Here is a 20,713-nt window from a genome sequence, read left to right as displayed (position 1 = left end):
GGCGCTGGCGCAAAGGTGGCGAAGAGCGCCGATGTTGTGCGAGGGTGAAATTTGAACCAGTATGCGCGGGAAGCACCTTCAGGTAAAGCCACCAGTCAGGGCAGAATCATGATTTGAGTATTTCTAATTACTTCATATTTTCATATACGCTCAAATGAGTTGGAATCGTAACAAAAATACTAAATCTTATGTAATATGCCCAGATTCAATGAAAATTTTCCCAATAATAATTTGAAATGCGCGCCTCCTAAAAAATAATTTCAATATATGAAAGCCATATTATTTTAGATCTGTAATACACAAATTAGAGGCTTTGGTATGATGTATAATAATTTAAAAAGTAGCCTACACATGTTTAATTTCAAACATAATTGATATTTTCAATTTGGAAAATTTAAAATAGTATTGTTAATTTTACGTCTGATAAAATAAAATTTTAGATCCAGTCGTCGCACAAAATTGTAAAATAGAGTAAAATATCAAATCAAATTTAAACTTATATCCATTACTGCAACTTCAAGTATTTTTCTACGTAAAAATTTAGTCAACATACCTTTCTTAGTTTTTGCTAAGTAAAATTTTAATGTTAATAATACACGCATAATAAAAGTTAATTATTAAGATTTTTAAAATTTTTCTTCTATTTTTACTTTCGCTGAGTCAAAATTAAAACAACTTTGAATGAAATAAAATTAAATGTTTTCGGCAGGTTTTAGACAAAAAAATTTAAGTGTTTCGTGGACTTGCAAGCGGCTTGCATGCCCTCTGTGAAGGAAAAGCTATGCCGGCATGATAAAATTTAGTAAGGCATGGACGGCATGGTAATACTCCATGCCATGCCGAACCGACCCCATGCCGTGGTATGAGGACTTTTTAAGCGGCAAGATCGAGCATGGCCACTGATGGACTGGCATAAGGACGGCATAGAGATTTCAGGCCGCGGCATGGAGCTTTTTTTGACTGTGTACCTTTTAATTCCATCAAGAGACAAGGTACTGTAATTGAAAAATAACAAATTAATCCTGTGATTTTCATATTTAGTCTGATGAAGACAAGGCCAATTTCAAAACTTTGATGAACATATAGTCAAAGGAAGTAGAGAAGGAAAAGTTGTTGGCATTTTGAAAAAAGACTTGGATTATTGTAACGACAACTTTGTCAAATCTTTCAAAAATGCTATGAAGAGAGAAAACTTTGAAATTGTTAGTTCCAATATTTTTTTATAAAATATTTTAATTCAGCACTTTTTAAATCATAGTTTGATGCAACGAAAACATTGGTGTATTGTATGGGACAAAAAGATGACCAGGAGTTGAGTGCCATAAGAAAAGCCTTTCGAAGTTTCTGTTGACTTGTATCACCGTTATTTGAAAGTTCAAATTGAGGACGTAATTCGTTCTAAGGAAGTAAGGAAAGCCTTTGTTCATAAACAATTGTTATTAATCACTGTCTTTTGTTGCTTAGAAAGTTAAACATTCGGAGTTGTCCGAGAAAACTGAGGAGGCCATCAACGATAAGCAGTTCACATCAGACTGCAACACTAATTATCTAGACATGAGCTACTCTCCTATCATTCAATCTGGTGGGAGCTATGCTTTGACATTCAGTGCTGAAAGGTAACTGATTGTGCTATTTATTAATTTTTTACTCAATTTATTCAATGCTTTTTCCTTTTGTTAACAGTGATGAAAAACTTTTTGGTAAACAGGAAGCCAAATCGACAGGACAACCCACAAACATTGTTATGGGTAATGTCACTTTTATTTTCTGCATTTTAATTCGTTGTTTTATTAATGTTGCCCTGCTTGACTTTGCTTGCAAAAGCTTTCGCAAGCAGAAATGAGCTTTTCTTTCTTTCTGAATATTGAGTCTCCTTGAATTTGCGCCAAGCTACATTATAGCTTCCTTTTGGGCGCCGGCGCCGCCGCTCCCGCTTAAGCGGTGGAATCCCGCCCGACGCGACTCGGGTACGCGGGACTGCGCTCCCCGCGGCCGTTTGGACAAACAAAAAACCCCATCAGCATTTTAAATTTTGAAAAAAATCAATTTTTTTTCCACGTTAACACAATTTTTGTGGTCAACAAATTGAAAGTAGCGGCCAGTGACTTATTTTTTCTTACAAGTTACAAAAAATTGAAATACATTTTTTTTGTTTAGTTATTTCTATTTTATTCATTTCTACACCTCGTGAAATTAATATTAATTATTGGAATTTAATTTCAAATGGCGTTTCCAATTTTTTAAATTAAATAAAAAAGTAGCGGACTGGCGGTCGGTCCATTTATGTTTTACATGTGGCCAGAGGCGGATTTTCAAGGGGGGATGGGGGGAATTCCCCCCGGGCCCGCTCCTCACCTACCAGTGAAAAATAAAGAATTTTTAAAGAGCGCGGAGTCAGTTGGCGTCGGCCGGCGTCGCATTTTAGCGGCGTTGAAATTGCCAACATTCTGCACCAGCCGCAAATTCTTCGCTCGCGTTGAAATTGCCAACATTCCGCACCAGCCTCAAATTCTTCGCTCGCGTCGAAATTGCCAACATTCCGCACCAGCCTCAAATTCTTCGCTCGCGTTGAAATTGCCAACATTCTGCACCATTCTTCGCTCGTTCCTATGCGCTCATTTTTGAACAAATTTGATCGCCGATATAATTCCGTTTTCGTTGCGTCCCAACCAGCAATTTTTATTGCCTGAATATTCCTGAATAATTTTGAATTTCTTCAAATTAATTTCAGAAAATATTTCACATTATTCAAAATTAGAAAATGTAATGCTTTTTCATCATTCAGGAATAATGCGAATAATGTATGAATATATTTTCACACATTATTCAGCAATATTACTGCACTATTATAAGCAGTTTTATTCCCTCACTGCTTTATATTTTCATTTCAATTTAAGGAATTATAACTGAAATAATGCTGAATATTATTTGCAATTAATCAAAATTTATTATTGAGATACAAATAACTTGTGGCATTCATTCAGTTAAGGACTTCTTAATGATATAGTCTAATCAAGTCTGTACAACAACGGTTTGTTAAAATGTACAATAATTGCCAAAAATTGCTTCTGTTGTGTCAAAGACTTGATTTGACTATATCAATAAGGAGAGTCCTTTAAACTTTGCAATTACACAACAATTTAGCAGAATAAACATAACAAATTATGCACCGTTTGCGTCAGTGCGCACGATAGCGTATTAATTGTCAAGCTTATACCCATGTTTTGACAAATGGCCAAACAATTTTCAGTCCCCTCAAAATTATCATGAGTCCCAGGTCAAAATGTGTAGCGAAATCAGGTACAGGGGAGTTTCAACAAAGGGCTTCTTGGCTGATCTGTACTGAAGGTAGGCTCATCAGGCCATCACACAAACTCATGACTTCATCATCAAGAATTTCTGTAAAAAAAATTATTATGAATTTAAGATTGGGGAAAAAAATGTATTTTACCTTACAGAATGGTTATTCATCATGTGTGTGCTACTCCTTTTAGCCCTTTTAAATTTTTGAAAGATTTCCTTTTACTCGGCTTTGTGGCTGTGGCACGCGCAATCATCTGTGGATAAAATAAATAATTACTTTTTTTTCAAATGCACGTAATTGTATGATATGTAAGGGTTTGCGCCAATAACGCAAATCATTTTTACAATTATTTTCTTAATTAAACTTAATGCTCAAAACCAACTTTGTTTAGAAAAATTAAATAAAAAAAATGTAAAAGTAAATAATTTCTCTACCGCGTTAAAAAAAAATCGCCCTTATATGTTTGGCAACCGAGAATTTTGAGAAAAGATAAATTATTTATTGTTCTGAGTTTTTTCCTCTGCACACGGTGGCGAGAGGCCCGAGAGGGTGTTCAATTCATCGTCGCATAAATGGTGCCATTAAATAATTATTAACATTGCGCGAGATTTGCGGTTAAAAATCTAAATTCGTCACGCGCAGCCAGCACACTGCCCCGAGTCAAGAAAAGCCTAGAGAAAAGAATTAAACGTCCACCTGACTGACAAAATTTAAAAAAAATCGAAGAAAATTGATGATAAATTAATTAGGAGCAGCTTACCTTGTTTCGCATACAGTTGACTCAATCGGCTAGAACTCCAGAAACAGAAAATTTTCTCTGCAAAACCGAAACCCGAGCGAAATTGATTGGATTCAATATGGCGATGCACCGGCCGGCGGTACACAACTGCACTATTGAATTGTATGCAGTGCCGTCTATATTATTGCACTACAATATTCAGCATTATACTGGAATATTTGGCAAAAACGAATAAGTTAATCTTGCCTCAGTAAAATAAGAATTTATTCCACATTAATTTGAAGAAATTATTGCAAGTTAAAACATTTAAAAATTTAAAAATTATTTACAAAATATTGGTGATTATTTTTTTAATATATTCCGTTGTCAATATTCAGGAATATTTATTTGAACCTACGAATCTTCCAAAATCCTACTTTCTTAGCAAAAATTAAAATGAACATATATAGGTGAATATGTTGTATAATTTTGAGTAATGTGAAATATAAATTGCTGACTGGGGTTACTCGAAGAAAAAATCTTCCGGGCCCGGGGAGCCCTTTTTTGACCGGCCGTGCAGAAAAATTATGTGCGCGGCGCCAAAGGCGACGCGCGCGCCTGGGCGAAATAGTGCGTCATATCGAGAAGCAAATTGAATATCTTGGGGGCCCATGGGCCCATTCAGTGCCGGACTGAACCAAAATTTCAATTAAGGCTTTTCACTTTTTGTGACTGTGAGAACCCACATCCCATCAAGAACCCTACCCCGCCCCATCTCCAATTTTTTCTTGCAATATTTTTTTTATATAATCAGACCGAAAAATTTTATTCTTTTTATTATTATTTTGCATGCCTTAGAAAAGATTTAATAATAAATTATTTATCTAAGGATCCTCATCCCTAACCCCTGGAACCCTGGCCTACACATAATGCAAGTCCCAACAGAAAAAAAATGATTTTTTGCGACCATCTAAAAATCTCAGACAGTCCCTAGACAACTTCTTTGACACATTTTTTCTACCCCACACCCCTGGAACCCTGGCCCACCCTTGACCTCGTCGCTACAGAAAAAAAAATGTTTTTTAGCAACCATCTAAAAATCTCGGACAGACCAATTGAATCATTTCTAGCTAACTTTTTTGACACATTTTTTTCTACCCCACACCCCTGGAACCCTGGCTTACCCTTGACCTCGTCGCTACAGAAAAAAAATGTTTTTTAGCAACCATCTAAAAATCTCGGACAGACCATTTGAATCATTTCTAGCTAACTTTTTTGACACATTTTTTTTCTACCCCACACCCCTGGAACCCTGGCCCACCCTTGACCTCGTCGCTACAGAAAAAAAATGTTTTTTAGCAACCATCTAAAATTCTCGGACAGATTTTTTACAATTGTTAAGTAATTTATTAAAAGCTTTTTCCTTGCAAATAAGTGTTTTGTTAACAGTGATGAAAGCTGCTTGCATTTTGGGGCTATTTTGTGCTCATTGGGGACTTAATATAAGCACTTCTGCTCCAATGTTGCTCGTACACTGGTCGTAAACCCGTCGGAAGAAATAGACGTAATTTATATATTCATATTATGATGCTCATATAAAATTATATTTCTAGCAATTGTATGAACTACTTGTGGATCTGCAAAGGGAGGTCCTGAAACAACTTGTTGCTGGAGCTGAAATTGCAAAAGTGTATCAAGCAGGAGTCGAGTTCATCAAGACAACTCGACCGGATATGCTTGCAAATTTTACCAAACACTGGCGGTAAATTATTAAAATTATTGTAACGATTATTGTAACGACATCTTTGTCAAATCTTTCAAAAATGCTATGAAGAGAGAAAACTTTGAAGTTGTTAGTTACAATATTTTTTTATAAAATATTTTAATTCTGCACTTTTTAAATGATAGTTTGATGCAACGAAAGCATTGGCGTATTGTATGGGACAAAAAGATGACCAGGAGTTGAGTGCCATAAGAAAAGCCTTCGAAGTTTCTGTTGACTTGTATCATCGTTATTTGAAAGTTCAAATTGAGGACATAATTCGTTCTAAGAAAGTAAGGAAAGCCTTTCTTCAAAAACAATTGTTATTAATCACTGTCTTTTGTTACTTAGAAAGTTAAACATTCGGAGTTGTCCGAGAAAACTGAGGAGGCCATCAACGATAAGCAGTTCACATCAGACTGCAACACTAATTATCTAGACATGAGCTACTCATGAACTACTACATGAGGCTAAGAAAAGCCTTCGAAGTTTCTGTTGACTTGTATCATCGTTATTTGAAAGTTCAAATTGAGGACATAATTCGTTCTAAGAAAGTAAGGAAAGCCTTTCTTCAAAAACAATTGTTATTAATCACTGTCTTTTGTTACTTAGAAAGTTAAACATTCGGAGTTGTCCGAGAAAACTGAGGAGGCCATCAACGATAAGCAGTTCACATCAGACTGCAACACTAATTATCTAGACATGAGCTACTCTCCTATCATTCAATCAGGTGGGAGCTATGCCTTGACATTCAGTGCTGAAAGGTAACAGATTGTGCTATTTATTAATTTTTTACTCAATTTATTCAATGCTTTTTCCTTTTGTTAACAGTGATGAAAAACTTTTTGGTAAACAGGAAGCCAAATCGACAGGACAACCCACAAACATTGTTATGGGTAATGTCACTTTTATTTTCTGCATTTTAATTCTTTGCTTTTTTAATGTCGCCCTGCTTGACTTTGCTTGCAAAAGCTTTCGCAAGCTGAAATGAGCTTTTTTTTCTTTCTGAATATTAAGTCTCCTTGAACTTGCGCCAAGCTACATTATAGCTTCCTTTTGGGCGCCGGCGCCGCCGCTCCCGCTTGAGCGGTGGAATCCCGCCCGATGCGACTCGGGTACGCGGGACTGCGCCCCCCGCGGCCGTTTGGACAAACAAAGAACCACATCAGCATTTTAAATTTTGAAAAAAATTAATTTTTTTTCCACGTTAACACAATTTTTGTGGTCAACAAATTGGAAGTAGCGGCCAGTGACTTATTTTTTCTTACAAGTTACAAAAAATTGAAATCCATATTTTTTGTTTAGTTATTTCTATTTTATTCAGTTCTACACCTCGTGAAATTAATATTAATTATTGGAATTTAATTTCAAATGGCGTTTCAAATTTTTTAAATTAAATAAAAAAGTAGCGGACTGGCGGTCGGTCCATTAATGTTTTACATGTGGCCAGAGGCGGATTTTCAAGGGGGGATGGGGGAAATTCCCCCGGGCCCGCTCCTCACCTATCAGTGAAAAATAAAGAATTTTTAAAGAGCGCGGAGTCAGTTGGCGTCGGCCGGCGTCGCATTTTAGCGGCGTTGAAATTGCCAACATTCTGCACCAGCCGCAAATTCTTCGCTCGCGTTGAAATTGCCAACATTCTGCACCATTCTTCGCTCGTTCCTATGCGCTCATTTTTGAACAAATTTGATCGCCGATATAATTCCGTTGTCGTTGCGTTACTCGAAGAAAAAATCTTCCGGGCCCGAGGAGCCCTTTTTATGATTATTTTGCATGCCTTAGAAAAGATAAAATAATAAATTAATTATCTAAGGACCCTCATCCCAAACCCCTGGAACCCTGGCCTACACATAACACTAGTCCCAACAGAAAAAAAATGATTTTTTGCGACCATCTAAAAATCTCAGACAGTCTCTAGCAAACTTCTTTGAAATATTTTTTTCTACCCCTCCCCCGAGGAACACTGGCCCACCCTTGCGACTTGCGACCCATCTCGACAGTAAAAAAACCTTTTTTATCTAAAAATCTTGTACAACAGACTATTTTAATCTTTTCTAGCGAACTTTTTTTTTGATAAAAATTTTTCTACCTCTCACCCCTGGAACCCTGGCCCACCCTCGAAATCCCGACAGAAAAAATGTTTTTTAACGACCATCTAAAAATCTGGGACAGACATTTGAATCATTTCTAGCAAACTTTTTTGACACATTTTTTCCTACCCCACACCCCTGGAACCCTGGCCCACCCTTGACCTCGTCGCTTCAGAAAAAAAATGTTTTTTAGCAACCATCTAAAAATCTCGGACAGACCATTTGAATCATTTCTAGCTAACTTTTTTGAAACATTTTTTCTACCCCACACCCCTTGAACCCTGGCCCACCCTTGACCTCGTCGCTACAGAAAAAAAAATGTTTTTTAGCAACCATCTAAAAATCTCGGACAGACCATTTGAATAATTTCTCGCTAACTTTTTTGACACATTTTTTTTCTACCCCACACCCCTGGAACCCTGGATAACCCTTGACCTCGTCGCTACAGAAATAAAATGTTTTTTAGCAACCATCTACAAATCTCGGACAGATCATTTGAATCATTTCTAGCTAACTATATTGACAGATTTTTTTTTTTTACCCCACACCCAAGGAACCCTGGCCCACCCTCGACTTTGTAGCGACTGAAAAAAAATGTTTTTTTACGACCATCTAAAAATCTCGGACAGACCATTTGGATCATTTGTGGCTAATTTTTTTGACACATTTTTTTTTTACCTAACCCCCCAGAACCCTGGCCCAACCTTGACTTAGTCGTGAAAAAAAAAATCTTTTAGCAACGGTCTAAAAATCTCGGACAGAAAATTTGGATCATTTCTAGCTAACTTTTTTGAATCAATTTTTCTGAACCCTCACCTCTGGAACCCCCAGTTTTATTTTCACCTTATTTCCTTACTTTACCCTTTTTAATATTTCAAAAAGAAAGACTAAAATATATGTTCTTCGGGCGGAGTAAAAAGAGGGCGATTTTTTACTTCTTTTCGCCACTTACAATTTGAAAAGGATTTTTTTTACTCTTGAGCAATTTTTTTTTGCAAAATTACGCCCCTTAATGTAGGCAACCAATTTTTTTTAGGGGGGGGGGTCAAGGAGAGGAGCGGCGACTCTCGCTGTTTAGCTGTCTACGAAAAGCAGCGGCAAGAATCCGACTATAGAAACAATTTATTTATTGTTGATTAACTTTTGAATTTCTCATGGGCACTTTTTTTTTAACGGGACCCACTTTTGGTATGGGGTTGGCGGATCTTGTTGAAAATTGGTAGTTTGGTTGCCCTTAGGGTGTAGACAAATAGTTTAGAAGGTTTTTTGAAAATTCTCAAAATTGCTTATTTTACAGGGGCTCAAAGTTGAGGAACTTTACAAAAGATGTTTTCGAAAAGCAAAAATATCTCAGCTCTCCTGCTGCAGATAGCGCATGTGTGTATAATCAAAGTTGTAGGAAATGAGACGCCCTACAACTTTGCCATAGTAACCAAGGTCATAGGTCAAAGTTCAGGGTCAACTTTTTAAGCTTGAATTTTTTGATGCGCCACCAAAGTACCTAGTACATAAAAATTTTTGATTCCATTATAGCCAAAAGTTGCTCTAGTTGGTAGTCAACAACATATTAAAATTAGGCGAGACTTTTTTTTCCCGTTTTCGAGATATTTTAGGTCAAAAGCAGAAAAACGTGGTTTTTCGAGCATTTTCCTACAAAAATCAACATTTAACCGCCCGTAACTTTTTCCCTGCTAAAGTTACGCAAAAATGTATAATGACCAAAAAATGATTGCCTTGACCCTTTCAAACCATGTTTCGCACATAGTGACCAGGTCACAAAAGGTCATTGACCTCGGTGACCTGTGACCTTGTAAGTTCAAAACTGAATTTCAGATACTCCTATGTTTCTTTTCATTGAGGTGAAACATTTCCTGCAAATATTTTTGGAAAGGTCACAGGTCACCGAGGTCAATGACTGGCATCGCTCTCAATTTTCCGCTCCCGCTATCGCTCCGCTCACCAAATTTTTAAATTTCGCTCCGCTCTCAAAATTACTTGCTCTCGCTCCTCCACTCTTTTCGTATAACTTATTTTTTTTAATAAAGTGTCAAATTTTTAATTAATAATTAAATACTACTGACTTTATGATGTTAATCTAATTCATTTTAATGATACAGCCATCAAGACTGAGACTAAAAATTGATCTAAAAATTATATTTTTTTTCTAACACACCTTAACACCAAAAATGTAGACCTATCTTTTTAACTTTAAAAATCTTCTAGTCTATAATATAGAATTTTAAAATTCATGATTAAAAAATGTACACAAATAAAATTATTGTTACATTTCAAAAATATTCTCTATTGTAGGAAGTGTTAAAATTAATAAAATATGTACCCTGCATAATTTAACCTATGATTGTCATAAAATTGTTGATAAGTTTCCAGAGGCGGATTCTCAAGGGGGGATGGGGGGAAATTCCCCCGGGCCCGCTCCTCACCTACCAGTGAAAAATAAAGAATTTTTAAAGATCGCGGAGTCAGTTGGCGTTGGCTGGCGTCGCATTTTAGCGGCGTTGAAATTGCCAACATTCTGCACCAGCCGCAAATTCTTCGCTCGCGTTGAAATTGCCAACATTCTGCACCAGCCGCAAATTCTTCGCTCGCGTTGAAATTGCCAACATTCCGCAGCAGCCTCAAAATTCTTCGAACAATAACAACCTATACCGTGGTTTCACCCTCTCTGCTGATTTTTTAGTTTGCATATAATGGTGTCAAAATTTATAAAAAAATTTTTTATTCCTCTTTTACTTCTCCAGCATAATATTTTTTATTTTATGCTGATTGAATTTACCTTGATTAATTACATACTACTTGGAGAAATAATTAATGAATTGTATTATTTCATTTGATGCAAATTAATTCTCACAAAATATTAAAAAAAAAATCATTATTTATTTAATGCAGTTCTTAAAGTGCAGAGCTTAAATATATATACATTTGAATAATTTGTAGTAGATTCTATCTTTTTTTTAAATTTGTTCTCTAAATTAAATTAAATTGAATTTTTTCTATAATTTTCGTAACAAAATAACTTGTTGGGATGATTTTTTGATGCACTCTACAGTTTATTATATGCATATTTTTTTCAATTCCTCAGACTTTTCCCTTGAAAATTTATTTGTTTGATAAAGATTTTTATTTTGAATTATGAAATTCACTTCACCTATATTATTATTTCGAAAAGTTAATTTACTTGTTTCGAAATCAAGGTCAACTCTGCCCAATACATTTATTATACTGTTGTTTATTCCATTCAAGTCAATAGGAAATTGACCAAAATGAAATAATAAGTGGATTATCTTTAACCTTAATAATAAATTAATTAGCGGCCACATTCTCTACAAACATATGGCTCACTGAGCACTTTTCCTACTATATTTTCACCATCAAATTAATCATCTTTATACTTTTCCTCTTTGCACTATGCCTTTTTTAATATTCAATATTCAAATATTTCAAATTGTGTAAACGACGTTAAAAAAAAATGGTGTAATTATTCCTTTTGTGCAAAGTTTTCAATTAGTGCAAGCGGTGGAAAAGTGTCTGGCACCCAGCACATACACCCAAAGATTTTTAATCTAACCCTTCTCTATTGCCATCCAACTGTTTTGTTAACCAAAGGCGAAGGGGGTCGTTGGCTTCAGGAGGCAGCGTTCGGGTGGGGAGCGCCCGAAGGAGGGGTCGACGCGCGCTCGCAGCTAGCTCGGGCCCTGGTGCTCCGATCGGGACGGGGTTAGCACCACCGGGACCGGCCCTCGCCCAGGGTGTCGTATCTGAGGGTTAACTGGCAAGAAGAAGGGGCGGGCCCATTTCTTCTTGTTCTATTCTACGTAATACTTAATAGGTTCGTTCAGAATCGAAAAAATTTTTATAATCGCCCGGTTTCTGCGCGCGCCCGCAAGGCCCCTAGACTTTCGCCACCTCTAAACCTACCCGCGGCGCCGCGTTCGGCGCCGCTGGCCCCACCAAGTTCGCCGCCTTTTGGCCGCCACCGCTTCCGATCGGAGCGGTGGAACCTTACGGGAAGGACCTCGGTCAACGCGGCACTCCGCCCTCCACGATTACCTAGACGGCGGCGCCGATCCGCCGGCCCGGGTCGGCGCCGCGGCCCCGAAACTTCCGTTTTCGCGCGCCTTTTTCCGCACCCTCCCCGCGTTAAACCTATCTCGTCCGCCGCTATGGGATGGCATTTCTGTCCGACGGCATCGGCGGGTTCGAAAGTCTATTAGAATTTTTTTCAGATTTTTTAAAACAGTTTTCACGGAGTTCATTTAAAAAATAATGCTTATTGGGTCCGCGCGGACCCCACCCTAGCTCTCAAGGGTTGGAAAAAAATCATCCCACTTTAAATTGCCAAAAATATCAGATTGTCATAGGTCAACCTTTTTTGTCTCAGGTCCAGGAAGCAAGGTGAACATTTTGGGCGACATTCCAAAAGTGAAGCATGAAGAAATCTGCGAACATGACGAAAACCACAAAATGTTTAATTGCTCCTTGTAAAAAAGGAAAGACTTTGCCAAAAGTATGCTAGACTTGCTTTTAAGTAGAGCGGCCATAGATGTAGGTTCACAAGACGAAAAGAAATGTCGCCAGCATCTCCACAAGACTTACATTAAATTGAAAGAGAGCAAGCCGACCGAAAGCAAATACTTCCTCCCTTCCAGCTTGGACAAACCAGAAGATTTGTGTCGTGTCTGCTTCAAACTGTATGCTAAGTTTTTCCATGTGTCTGTAGAAGAGATCCGAAAAGAAAAAGCAAAATGAAGCTGAATTTAATGTTCAAAATGGAAATAAATTTATAGTTTTCATTAAGTTTTGTTATATTTTGTCTTCAAAAGGCACCATTTTCAATTTAATTTGGCTGAAGTAAAAATAGTTTGCAAAATAATAATTAAATAAATACTCCAATTTTTTAATCATGAATTATAAATAACTTCTACCACAAAACTTTTATTTGTCTTTCAATGGAGTGAAAGAATTTTGATTCCAGTTTCTATAGAGGTTCTTGTAGCTTTTGTGAAAACTTTTTGCACTTGAGGTGCCCATTTTTTATCAAATACATAGATATCAAATTTGCCGTTCTGTAAAATATCCGCCGCTCGCTCGCATCTCAGCCAGCTGAACAGACCCTGCATCAATGAGCCCTGCATGGAAGCGCTGAGATACGAGCGAGCGGCGAATGAAATGAGCGCCAGTAGCGCCACCGCAGCACGAGAGGATTGTGTCGATCGAGAGCCGCACAGTCAGTCAGTGTTGAACAGCAGTGGCGAGTGGCGGATTGAGGGTCCTTCTCTCTAAAGCAGTCAGTGGGAGATACGCGCGCTGCACCTGACGGCGTTCGCTGATGCGAACAAATTTTCTATTCAGATTTAGCCAAAAGTGAGATAGAATCGACGCGACTGAGACGATGGCTGCCGACGTGGCGGTGTCCGGTGGCCGCGCGTCGGACACACCGTCCCTGAGCCTGGACGCGAGCGGCTGCGTGTCCCTGCAGGACATTCTGCTCGCGTTCAACGCGCCCATCAGCGAGGAGCACGCGTGGGCCCTGTGCTTTGAGTGCGTCAAGTGCTTCCAGAACGCGCTGCACGAACACGGGAAGTGTCTGCTCGTGTCCGAACCAGAGCACATTTTTCTGCACAAGGACGGACAGGTGCACGTCCGCACCGTCCTTCCCGAAATCAGGAACAACTCCTCCTCCGACAAGAATGGTGAGTTCACTTACAATAAAATTACAATCGAATAAATAAAAAAAAAAAAACGCAAAATTTATTGGCAAAAGTGTACCAATTGACGGAAAAAATTTTTGAAGGATCAGATTTCATAGATTTTGTCGTTGTTAAATTTTACCAAGTTTGTAAAAATTTGGCTGTTTATTAAATTTTCAGGATTTAAAATTATCGTAAATTGTGTATTTTAATTTTTGTGTATATTTGATTTACACAATTGGAATTTTTCTTTGAAATTTGAATTAGTTGAAATTTTATTTGGTTGGAAGGAATTATTTATTTTGCACTATCAGTCATTCCAATCACAGTGGCCCGATACCCCAATTCAGTGCTCACTTTTCCAATCGCTCAAATGTTCGCGCGCGCGACTTCTCGGGAAAATCAATAGAACGGAGTCCATAGCGCAGCAAGTGAGCGAACCAAACACATGCTGCCTTGAGCAACGAATGGGCACCCAGACTGCGCTGCTCACTCAATAACCAAAACGTTGCGGAGAGATTTAATCGTGAGTTTCATTCTTAGATTCGGCAATTAACTTAATATGAAAATTAATTTCTCCTGCATTGCAACTTAAAAAAAGCAGAACAAAATATTAAAAACATTCCAGGAAATTGTTATAGTATAGATCAAAGTATTTAATTGTGTTTAATTGTCATTTATACATGTCTTCGGCAAAATTAAATTTTTTTAGATTTGCGCGACACGTCTGCAATAATTCTGAGTAGAATTTATGAATGCTATAAAATTTGGAAACTAGATTCATTAATAAAAAGTAAGTAAATAATGAAAGCATCAGGCTGTTAGATTTAAAAGAGCTAATATTGAATAAAGTTTACTTATTTTAGCTTGCTGTGTAGTATAAAATTTAAGCACAAAATTTAATTTCATTATATCCAGCAATCATGATAGTTAATTTGGAATAAAAAATAATAAAAAAATAAGTAATAATTAAATAAAAATTTGTATGCACTAATGAAAGAATAAATTAATTTTTTACATCGAGTTTACTAACTTGTACTGTAAATATTATTGAAATGCAACACAATATTATTCAAAAAGTGCTCATCATTGGATTCAAGAGCAGCCGTCTGCGGCAGTGCAAAAATTATTGCACACCTCATTTATCGGGGCTGACACGGGATCTAGTTAGCATGTAGAGTGTGTGCACAGCTGCATGCATTGTGTGTTTCAAAGAAAATGAAAACTTTTGAGAGCGTGCATGAAATCTGAAATCACAACGAGTGCAAATAATGTGGCAAATGCGAATCTCGAGACAAAGAAAAAAAGGGCACAATGCGGAAAATATGGAGGCCGCCTTTGCGTTTGCCGCCGGGGGTTGGCAGGGCGGCGCCGGAAAGTGGCACGTGCGCGACGACGGCGCCCCGTCTGCACGGCGCTGCTACCCTGCAGGGAGGCTGAATCACCACTTGGCACTGAATCACCAACAACCAATTCGTGGCTTATCACTTATAATAACTCTTCCGCTGCACGCTGAGAGAGATAACGAAAAGCGGATTTATTGTTTTAGCAGTGACTGAAGTTCATTCACGTGACGAATATTAGTGTTTGGTGGTGAGAAAGAAAGTGAATCACCCCGACGAATTAGTGTATGAAATTAATGTCAAATATTTTCAAATACAAAAAATTAAGTAAAAAAAATTTTTATGCCGTCTAGTGTAAATTATATAATTTTTATTTATTCATGCCCTGTTTGCTGATATTTAATTTAAAGATATATTTGATTATTTTTTATTTGAAAATTGTTTTTATAAACAAACGTTTTAGCTTACAGAGTATAAATTTAATTGACAAGTCATTAAATTTAAGGTATCGTGGTAAGGAAATAATGTTCATCTTATATTGACTTTTTTTTAAGAGCAATACGTTTTGCGACTCTTTTCAATTGGTAATGTAATTTATTAATCAAATTAGTGCATTGACAGTTGAAACAAGATAAAAAAATTAATTTTTATTTAAGGAATAAAATCAGATCTTGAAGGAATTCAATTTAAAGAAGTTCAAAAATAAAAATTAGTTTGCAAAAGCGCATTGCATTTTTCAATATACCATAAAGCTTCCTTAGTATCTTAATATTTCATCTAAATCATAAAATATTATCGCCAGCAGATTAAATAAAACTCGTGTTTTCTTATTGGAATCACTGTGCCGGAAACAGCAGGCAGTGATATAATTATACGCCGTCACGCCATAGTTTTCACGCCTTTTTGCTCCAAAATTTCACGTCCATCTCAAGGCCGACGTGGTGCAAAATTGTTTTTATTTGACTAAATCTTTATTCTAGTAAAAAATCTTCACGTCCAACTTTTAAAAATTTGATCATACGTAAAAATGCCATTTTTTATTAATTAAAAAAAAAATGAGCCAGAATATGTGTCTTGCCAACAATCGCCACTCTGCAACCTTGCCCGCGTTCATTTTTCCATCGCAGAGAGACAGACAAGGTCTCTCTCACGTCATATGCTCTCATCACAAACTGGGATATGTAACAATTTTGTTAAAACCGGGCGTGGTGATACTGAATAGTAACACGGGCCGGTGGGAAAATGAATGAATGACAAACTCCGGTCCTCCTCTGCAGCCTATTTGGTTTTTTATTTATGCGTCTGCAGCGAACAATCGCTGCGCCGGCTATTCGTCAAAAACACAAAACACACTTTGGCGCCTTGTTGTTCGGTTTGAGGCAATCTCGCGCCCCCGCACCATCGCCACGTTCGGTCCATTGATGTGCAATTCTAATGCGAGAAGAAAAGATACCCTGTTGCGAAAATTAGTTCGAGCAGAAGATTTATGGCCCCTTGTATGAACACAATCGTTTCCACTCGTTATTATACTTCCAGCTGAGAGAAATTTTATTTTGAAATTTATTCACTCCAAATGAAAACCTGATGATAACTTTTGAAATTATAATTAAGTTGAATAAATACACCAAATTTTTATATTTCTAGAAACAATTTTGGTTTTCAGAGGATATTCTTGCTATCCAAAGGTTGATTTTTTTTTAAATTTTGTTCACTAAATGGGCGAGCAAACTTAAATATTCCTGAATTTTTAGTAAAAATGGCGCCTAAATTATAAATTGTACAGACGGAGAAGAATAAATAATAATAATAATAAATTCCAAAATCAGATAAAATCAATCAATCTTGTAAATTGAGAAAAAAAATCAAAAAGAAATAAGAAAGTATAAAATAAGAGGAACATTGATTACTTTTATTTAATTAATTTATAAAAGTTTCCAAAATTTCATGCACTAATTACATTTATTTTTCACTCAAATTAATTGAATATCCGTTACAAGGTGGGAAAGATGAGGATAATATTAATTGGATTTATTTGTGACCACCAAGCTTCAATAAATGCGAGGTTTGATTTCAAATTTGAATATTCAATGTGCTCTGGAAAGATCGCTTGGAAGAGAACGGACGCCGTTTAATTGCAGAACCTGTTCGCCGCTTTTGCCGGCTCGCGCGATACACTTTGCATTTTTTGCTCTGGATAAGAAGAAGTCGGATGGACGGATGGATGGATTTTCGACGCGCGCGTTTAGCCACTGGCCACGGCACTCGCGGAATGCAAAGTGCGCATAGGGGCGTGCTGGAATCTCGTTGCTCCACGAAAGCCATGGGAATGTTTTGCCAACTCTGTCCTTGAGAGAGGGACAAATTTTCCCATTCTAATTTTTGCTGCGTACGCGAAAAATTCTCATCTTGCTCCCAGAGAAATATTTGCTCTTATTCTACCTTTATCGATATCTTAAACACGTATTATTCGCTTATGGAGAAAAGTAACATTATTTTACTCTTAAAAGTATCACGAAAAGACGATTTTAATGTGAGTCTGAATAGTACTATAAGGACAGAATAATATGTCTTTAAGTCTTTCAGGTATAGGTCTGTAGCATTGCTAGGTTACCTCTTAAAAACATCTTATTTTACCATTATTTGATACTTCTTTTACTATTATGGGCCCTCATGGCCACTCGTATTATTCTAGTATTCTAGTTTTTTTTTGGTGACGTCACTCATTTGGTGACGTCACATCAGGGAATAGATTTGCATAAATCAGAGTAATTAGTTTTCTACAATGATTTTGTTTATTGATAAATCAACAAAAAATTATCACAAATTTTTGAGAAGAAATTGGCACTCAAGGAGACAATCAGGGAATGGAAGAAAATGGGCTTTGTCCTCATTGGAAAAAATTGTTTTATAAAAAAAAATATATATTTTTTTTTTGTATTTTGTAGCGAGCTCTCTTTGCTCATGAAATAGGGTCGCAGACCGTGACCAAAACTGGTAGACTTTTTTATGACAAAAACAATTTTTACAACCTCCTTGGAGGACTAAGCCCGTTATCTTCACTTCCAATAATCACAAAAACAGAATAAGAATTAGCAAACAAAGCACAAAGCTGCAAAGTTGTTAAGAAAAAGACATTCATTTGTATCTCTAAATACATTAGACCTTCCAGAATAAACAATGATTTACTTAATATTCGTACTAGTGCAAAATTAAGAAAAATCAAGCGCAAATAATAGGATTATGAACCTGTTACAATATTTTAAATTAAATGTATTGCGTAAAGAAAAGAGATAAAAAAGACTTTTATAAAGTATGATCATTGTCTGTTGGAGATGAATAATTATCTGCATAATATGAAATAGTTTAAAAATTTGAAAAATAACTGTTATAAGTTCAATAAATTCAAATTTAATTTCAAAAGAGAGAAAAAACCGGAAAAAACTATTTAATTACATTACATACACATAGAATTGTTGAGTAGAGGAGAAGCATTGATGACAAGAAGTTATGGAGATTGTTTATGGCATTCAGTTGCCTTTCTTGTCTCTGGGTGACTATTTGACATCTCATTTTTGTTTTGTCTGAAAAATTGAAACAAGTAATTAATATTTATCCATAATATAATTCTAAAAAATTTAAAATTTATTTTTTATGTTAGAAAATTGCAAAAAAAAAAAACAATAATTTTTATGCAATGAAACAAGCCGTAAAATTAACTTACTATAAATATGTGCATGAAAATGTGTTCTGTCCAATTCCATTTCCATAAGCAGCTTTTTTCATCATGGAGTAAGATCTGAAACCAACATAAAATAAGTAAAAGTTTCAAAACTTCTTAAAAAAATTAATATATCATTTAATCGCATTCAATTAGTAATAAAAAATTATATATTTCTTTAGTTATGGTTCAACCGCAAAATTATTATTATTTATTTATTTATGTATTATTTCTTGCAGTTTTATTATTTTGAATTGCATCCCACACCCATGCCTGCTTAGCAATGTGGGATGCATGTTCCAAAGGGAGAGAATAGTTCTAGGCACCCTGACGCAGAGCGCGCTCGGAGCGCGTCAGGTGGGAAAAATGATTGACAGGTTGGCGGTTGGTCGTTACTCGTTATGCTTTCGGTAATTTAACCAACCAAATGATGTTTTAAAAGTTGTGTGCCTAAATGCCAAAGTTTTTATATAAAAGGGAATTTTAATTCCGAAACATTTAATCACAACCACATATAATAATATAAAACCGAAATAATTGCCGACATAAAAAGAAAAATCTGGCGTCTATAAATCTCTTTTCATTTGCTTAGGAGTCGGTCAATAATTCAAATCAAAATTAATATTTGCTGAGAATATTAAAAAATTTTATGTCAGCTTACCTTTCAACCCAGGAAATCCATGAGTTTGCTGGTTTTGTTGCAAAAATATCGTTTGATTTATTGCTTGTGTATTGTGTGGTGTAGGCTGGTCGCTGCTTCTCCCTTGAATGAGGCATGAGGCATGGGCATGGGGCGAGCAAACGCGCGGACCGTCGAGCAGCCAGCGGGGGCGGCTTTTCGGAACAAAATACATACCTGAAGGTGGCTTGGCAACACGGCAGGGTCGCGTTCAACAAAAAAAAAAACTCTTTTCGCCCTACACTCACAATCAGCTGCAGTCGCAGAGCAAATAAACTCGAACTCTTGGAAAAATATGTATCGGATTCAAAATAATCATGCTTCAATAATTTTTTTTTTTAATTTACTGCAAAATGCAAATTTATGAGTTTGAAGTTTGAAATATGTGTGGCAGTGAAATTGAGTTTGGAGACCTCATTTTTTTAGCGCAATCAATTTAACAATTTTCAAAAATCTTTCAGTGAAAGTTTTAATTCATATTAATTAATTTAATTTCATAAATACTGGAAATGATATTTATCATTAAACTAATTTATCGACAATTATTGGAAGTCGAACTGAAAATATGGAAAATTATTTTTTGCATCCAAAATAAGTTATTTTTGCGCATGCAAATTATAATTTTGCAAATAAGCCCATTTTATTTAAAATTATTAAATAAACACGACATTTTTTTCATTTAATTTATTTTTTGATCATATCATGCCAACAATTTTATTGTTCCGATTTTATTTTAATAAATGTGATAATTAAAACCAGTTTATTCCAAATATCTCACCTCCAGTGCAATGGAAATGGAAAAAATGAACGGCAAAATTTTTAGTATGATAAAATGTAATCCATTTTTCAAAAATCAAAATTTTATTTTCAATAGGGACAAAGCTACAAAATTTTGAATTCTTGCTCGCGTGAAAGGAAAATCCCAACCATCACTCATAGTAAGAGCGCACCCGGTTTTTCGCGCCGCTTGAATGGGGCGTGCCAAAAGTATTAATTACTCATATCTCAACTTCTATGAAGCCAATAACCTCAAAATTTTACAGACTTATATATTTTGGCCCTGTTAACCTGCACAAATTAATGGAAGCTATTCTGTCTCAAAGCAAGCAAGATATTCAGAAAAATCGAAAAGTTTACCATATTCAGGTTAATTTTGCATCTTTCTACTCTCAGTAATATTTTTAAAAAAATCTCTAATATCTAGCATTTATCTGCGCGTAATAATATGTGCCTAAGAAATGTGTAGCCTTTCCTGATTTTTTAAACTTAAATTCCAAATAAGAAAAAACACGACAAAAATGCACAACTATAGCACGTGTTATTGAGAGAACGGCTGGCGGGAATGTTTTTAACAAAACTTTATCCGCTTTTGAACACAGACCTCCAGAATG

At 36.2% G+C, this 20,713-nt stretch overlaps 1 protein-coding gene and 1 long non-coding RNA gene across 5 annotated transcripts in view; both read left to right on the top strand.

The window, feature by feature from the left end:
• Window positions 1–779: 779 nt before the first annotated feature.
• On the top strand, window positions 780–12,678 carry LOC132198572 (uncharacterized). Its single transcript, XR_009441993.1, has 12 exons — window positions 780–992; window positions 1,042–1,202; window positions 1,259–1,406; window positions 1,465–1,616; window positions 1,684–1,748; window positions 5,472–5,586; window positions 5,636–5,784; window positions 5,931–6,077; window positions 6,136–6,338; window positions 6,397–6,548; window positions 6,616–6,680; window positions 12,274–12,678. It is a non-coding gene; the product is annotated as an uncharacterized LOC132198572 (long non-coding RNA).
• Window positions 12,679–13,115: 437 nt separating this feature from the next.
• The window catches only part of LOC132201002 (protein spire), a 99,875-nt gene continuing 92,277 nt past the window's right edge, over window positions 13,116–20,713 (top strand). For all 4 annotated transcript variants that reach the window (XM_059626873.1, XM_059626865.1, XM_059626881.1 and 1 more), the window contains exon 1: window positions 13,116–13,585. In XM_059626873.1, coding sequence (XP_059482856.1) covers window positions 13,285–13,585 — 301 coding nt within the window. In that variant the 5' untranslated portion in view covers window positions 13,116–13,284. The remainder of the gene's footprint in view (window positions 13,586–20,713) is intronic.

The sequence above is a fragment of the Neocloeon triangulifer genome, unplaced genomic scaffold, assembly GCF_031216515.1.
Source record: "Neocloeon triangulifer isolate White Clay Creek 2 clone unplaced genomic scaffold, ASM3121651v1 ptg000001l, whole genome shotgun sequence".
Lineage (NCBI taxonomy): Eukaryota > Metazoa > Arthropoda > Insecta > Ephemeroptera > Baetidae > Neocloeon > Neocloeon triangulifer.
This window is presented reverse-complemented; position numbering and strand designations above follow the sequence as displayed.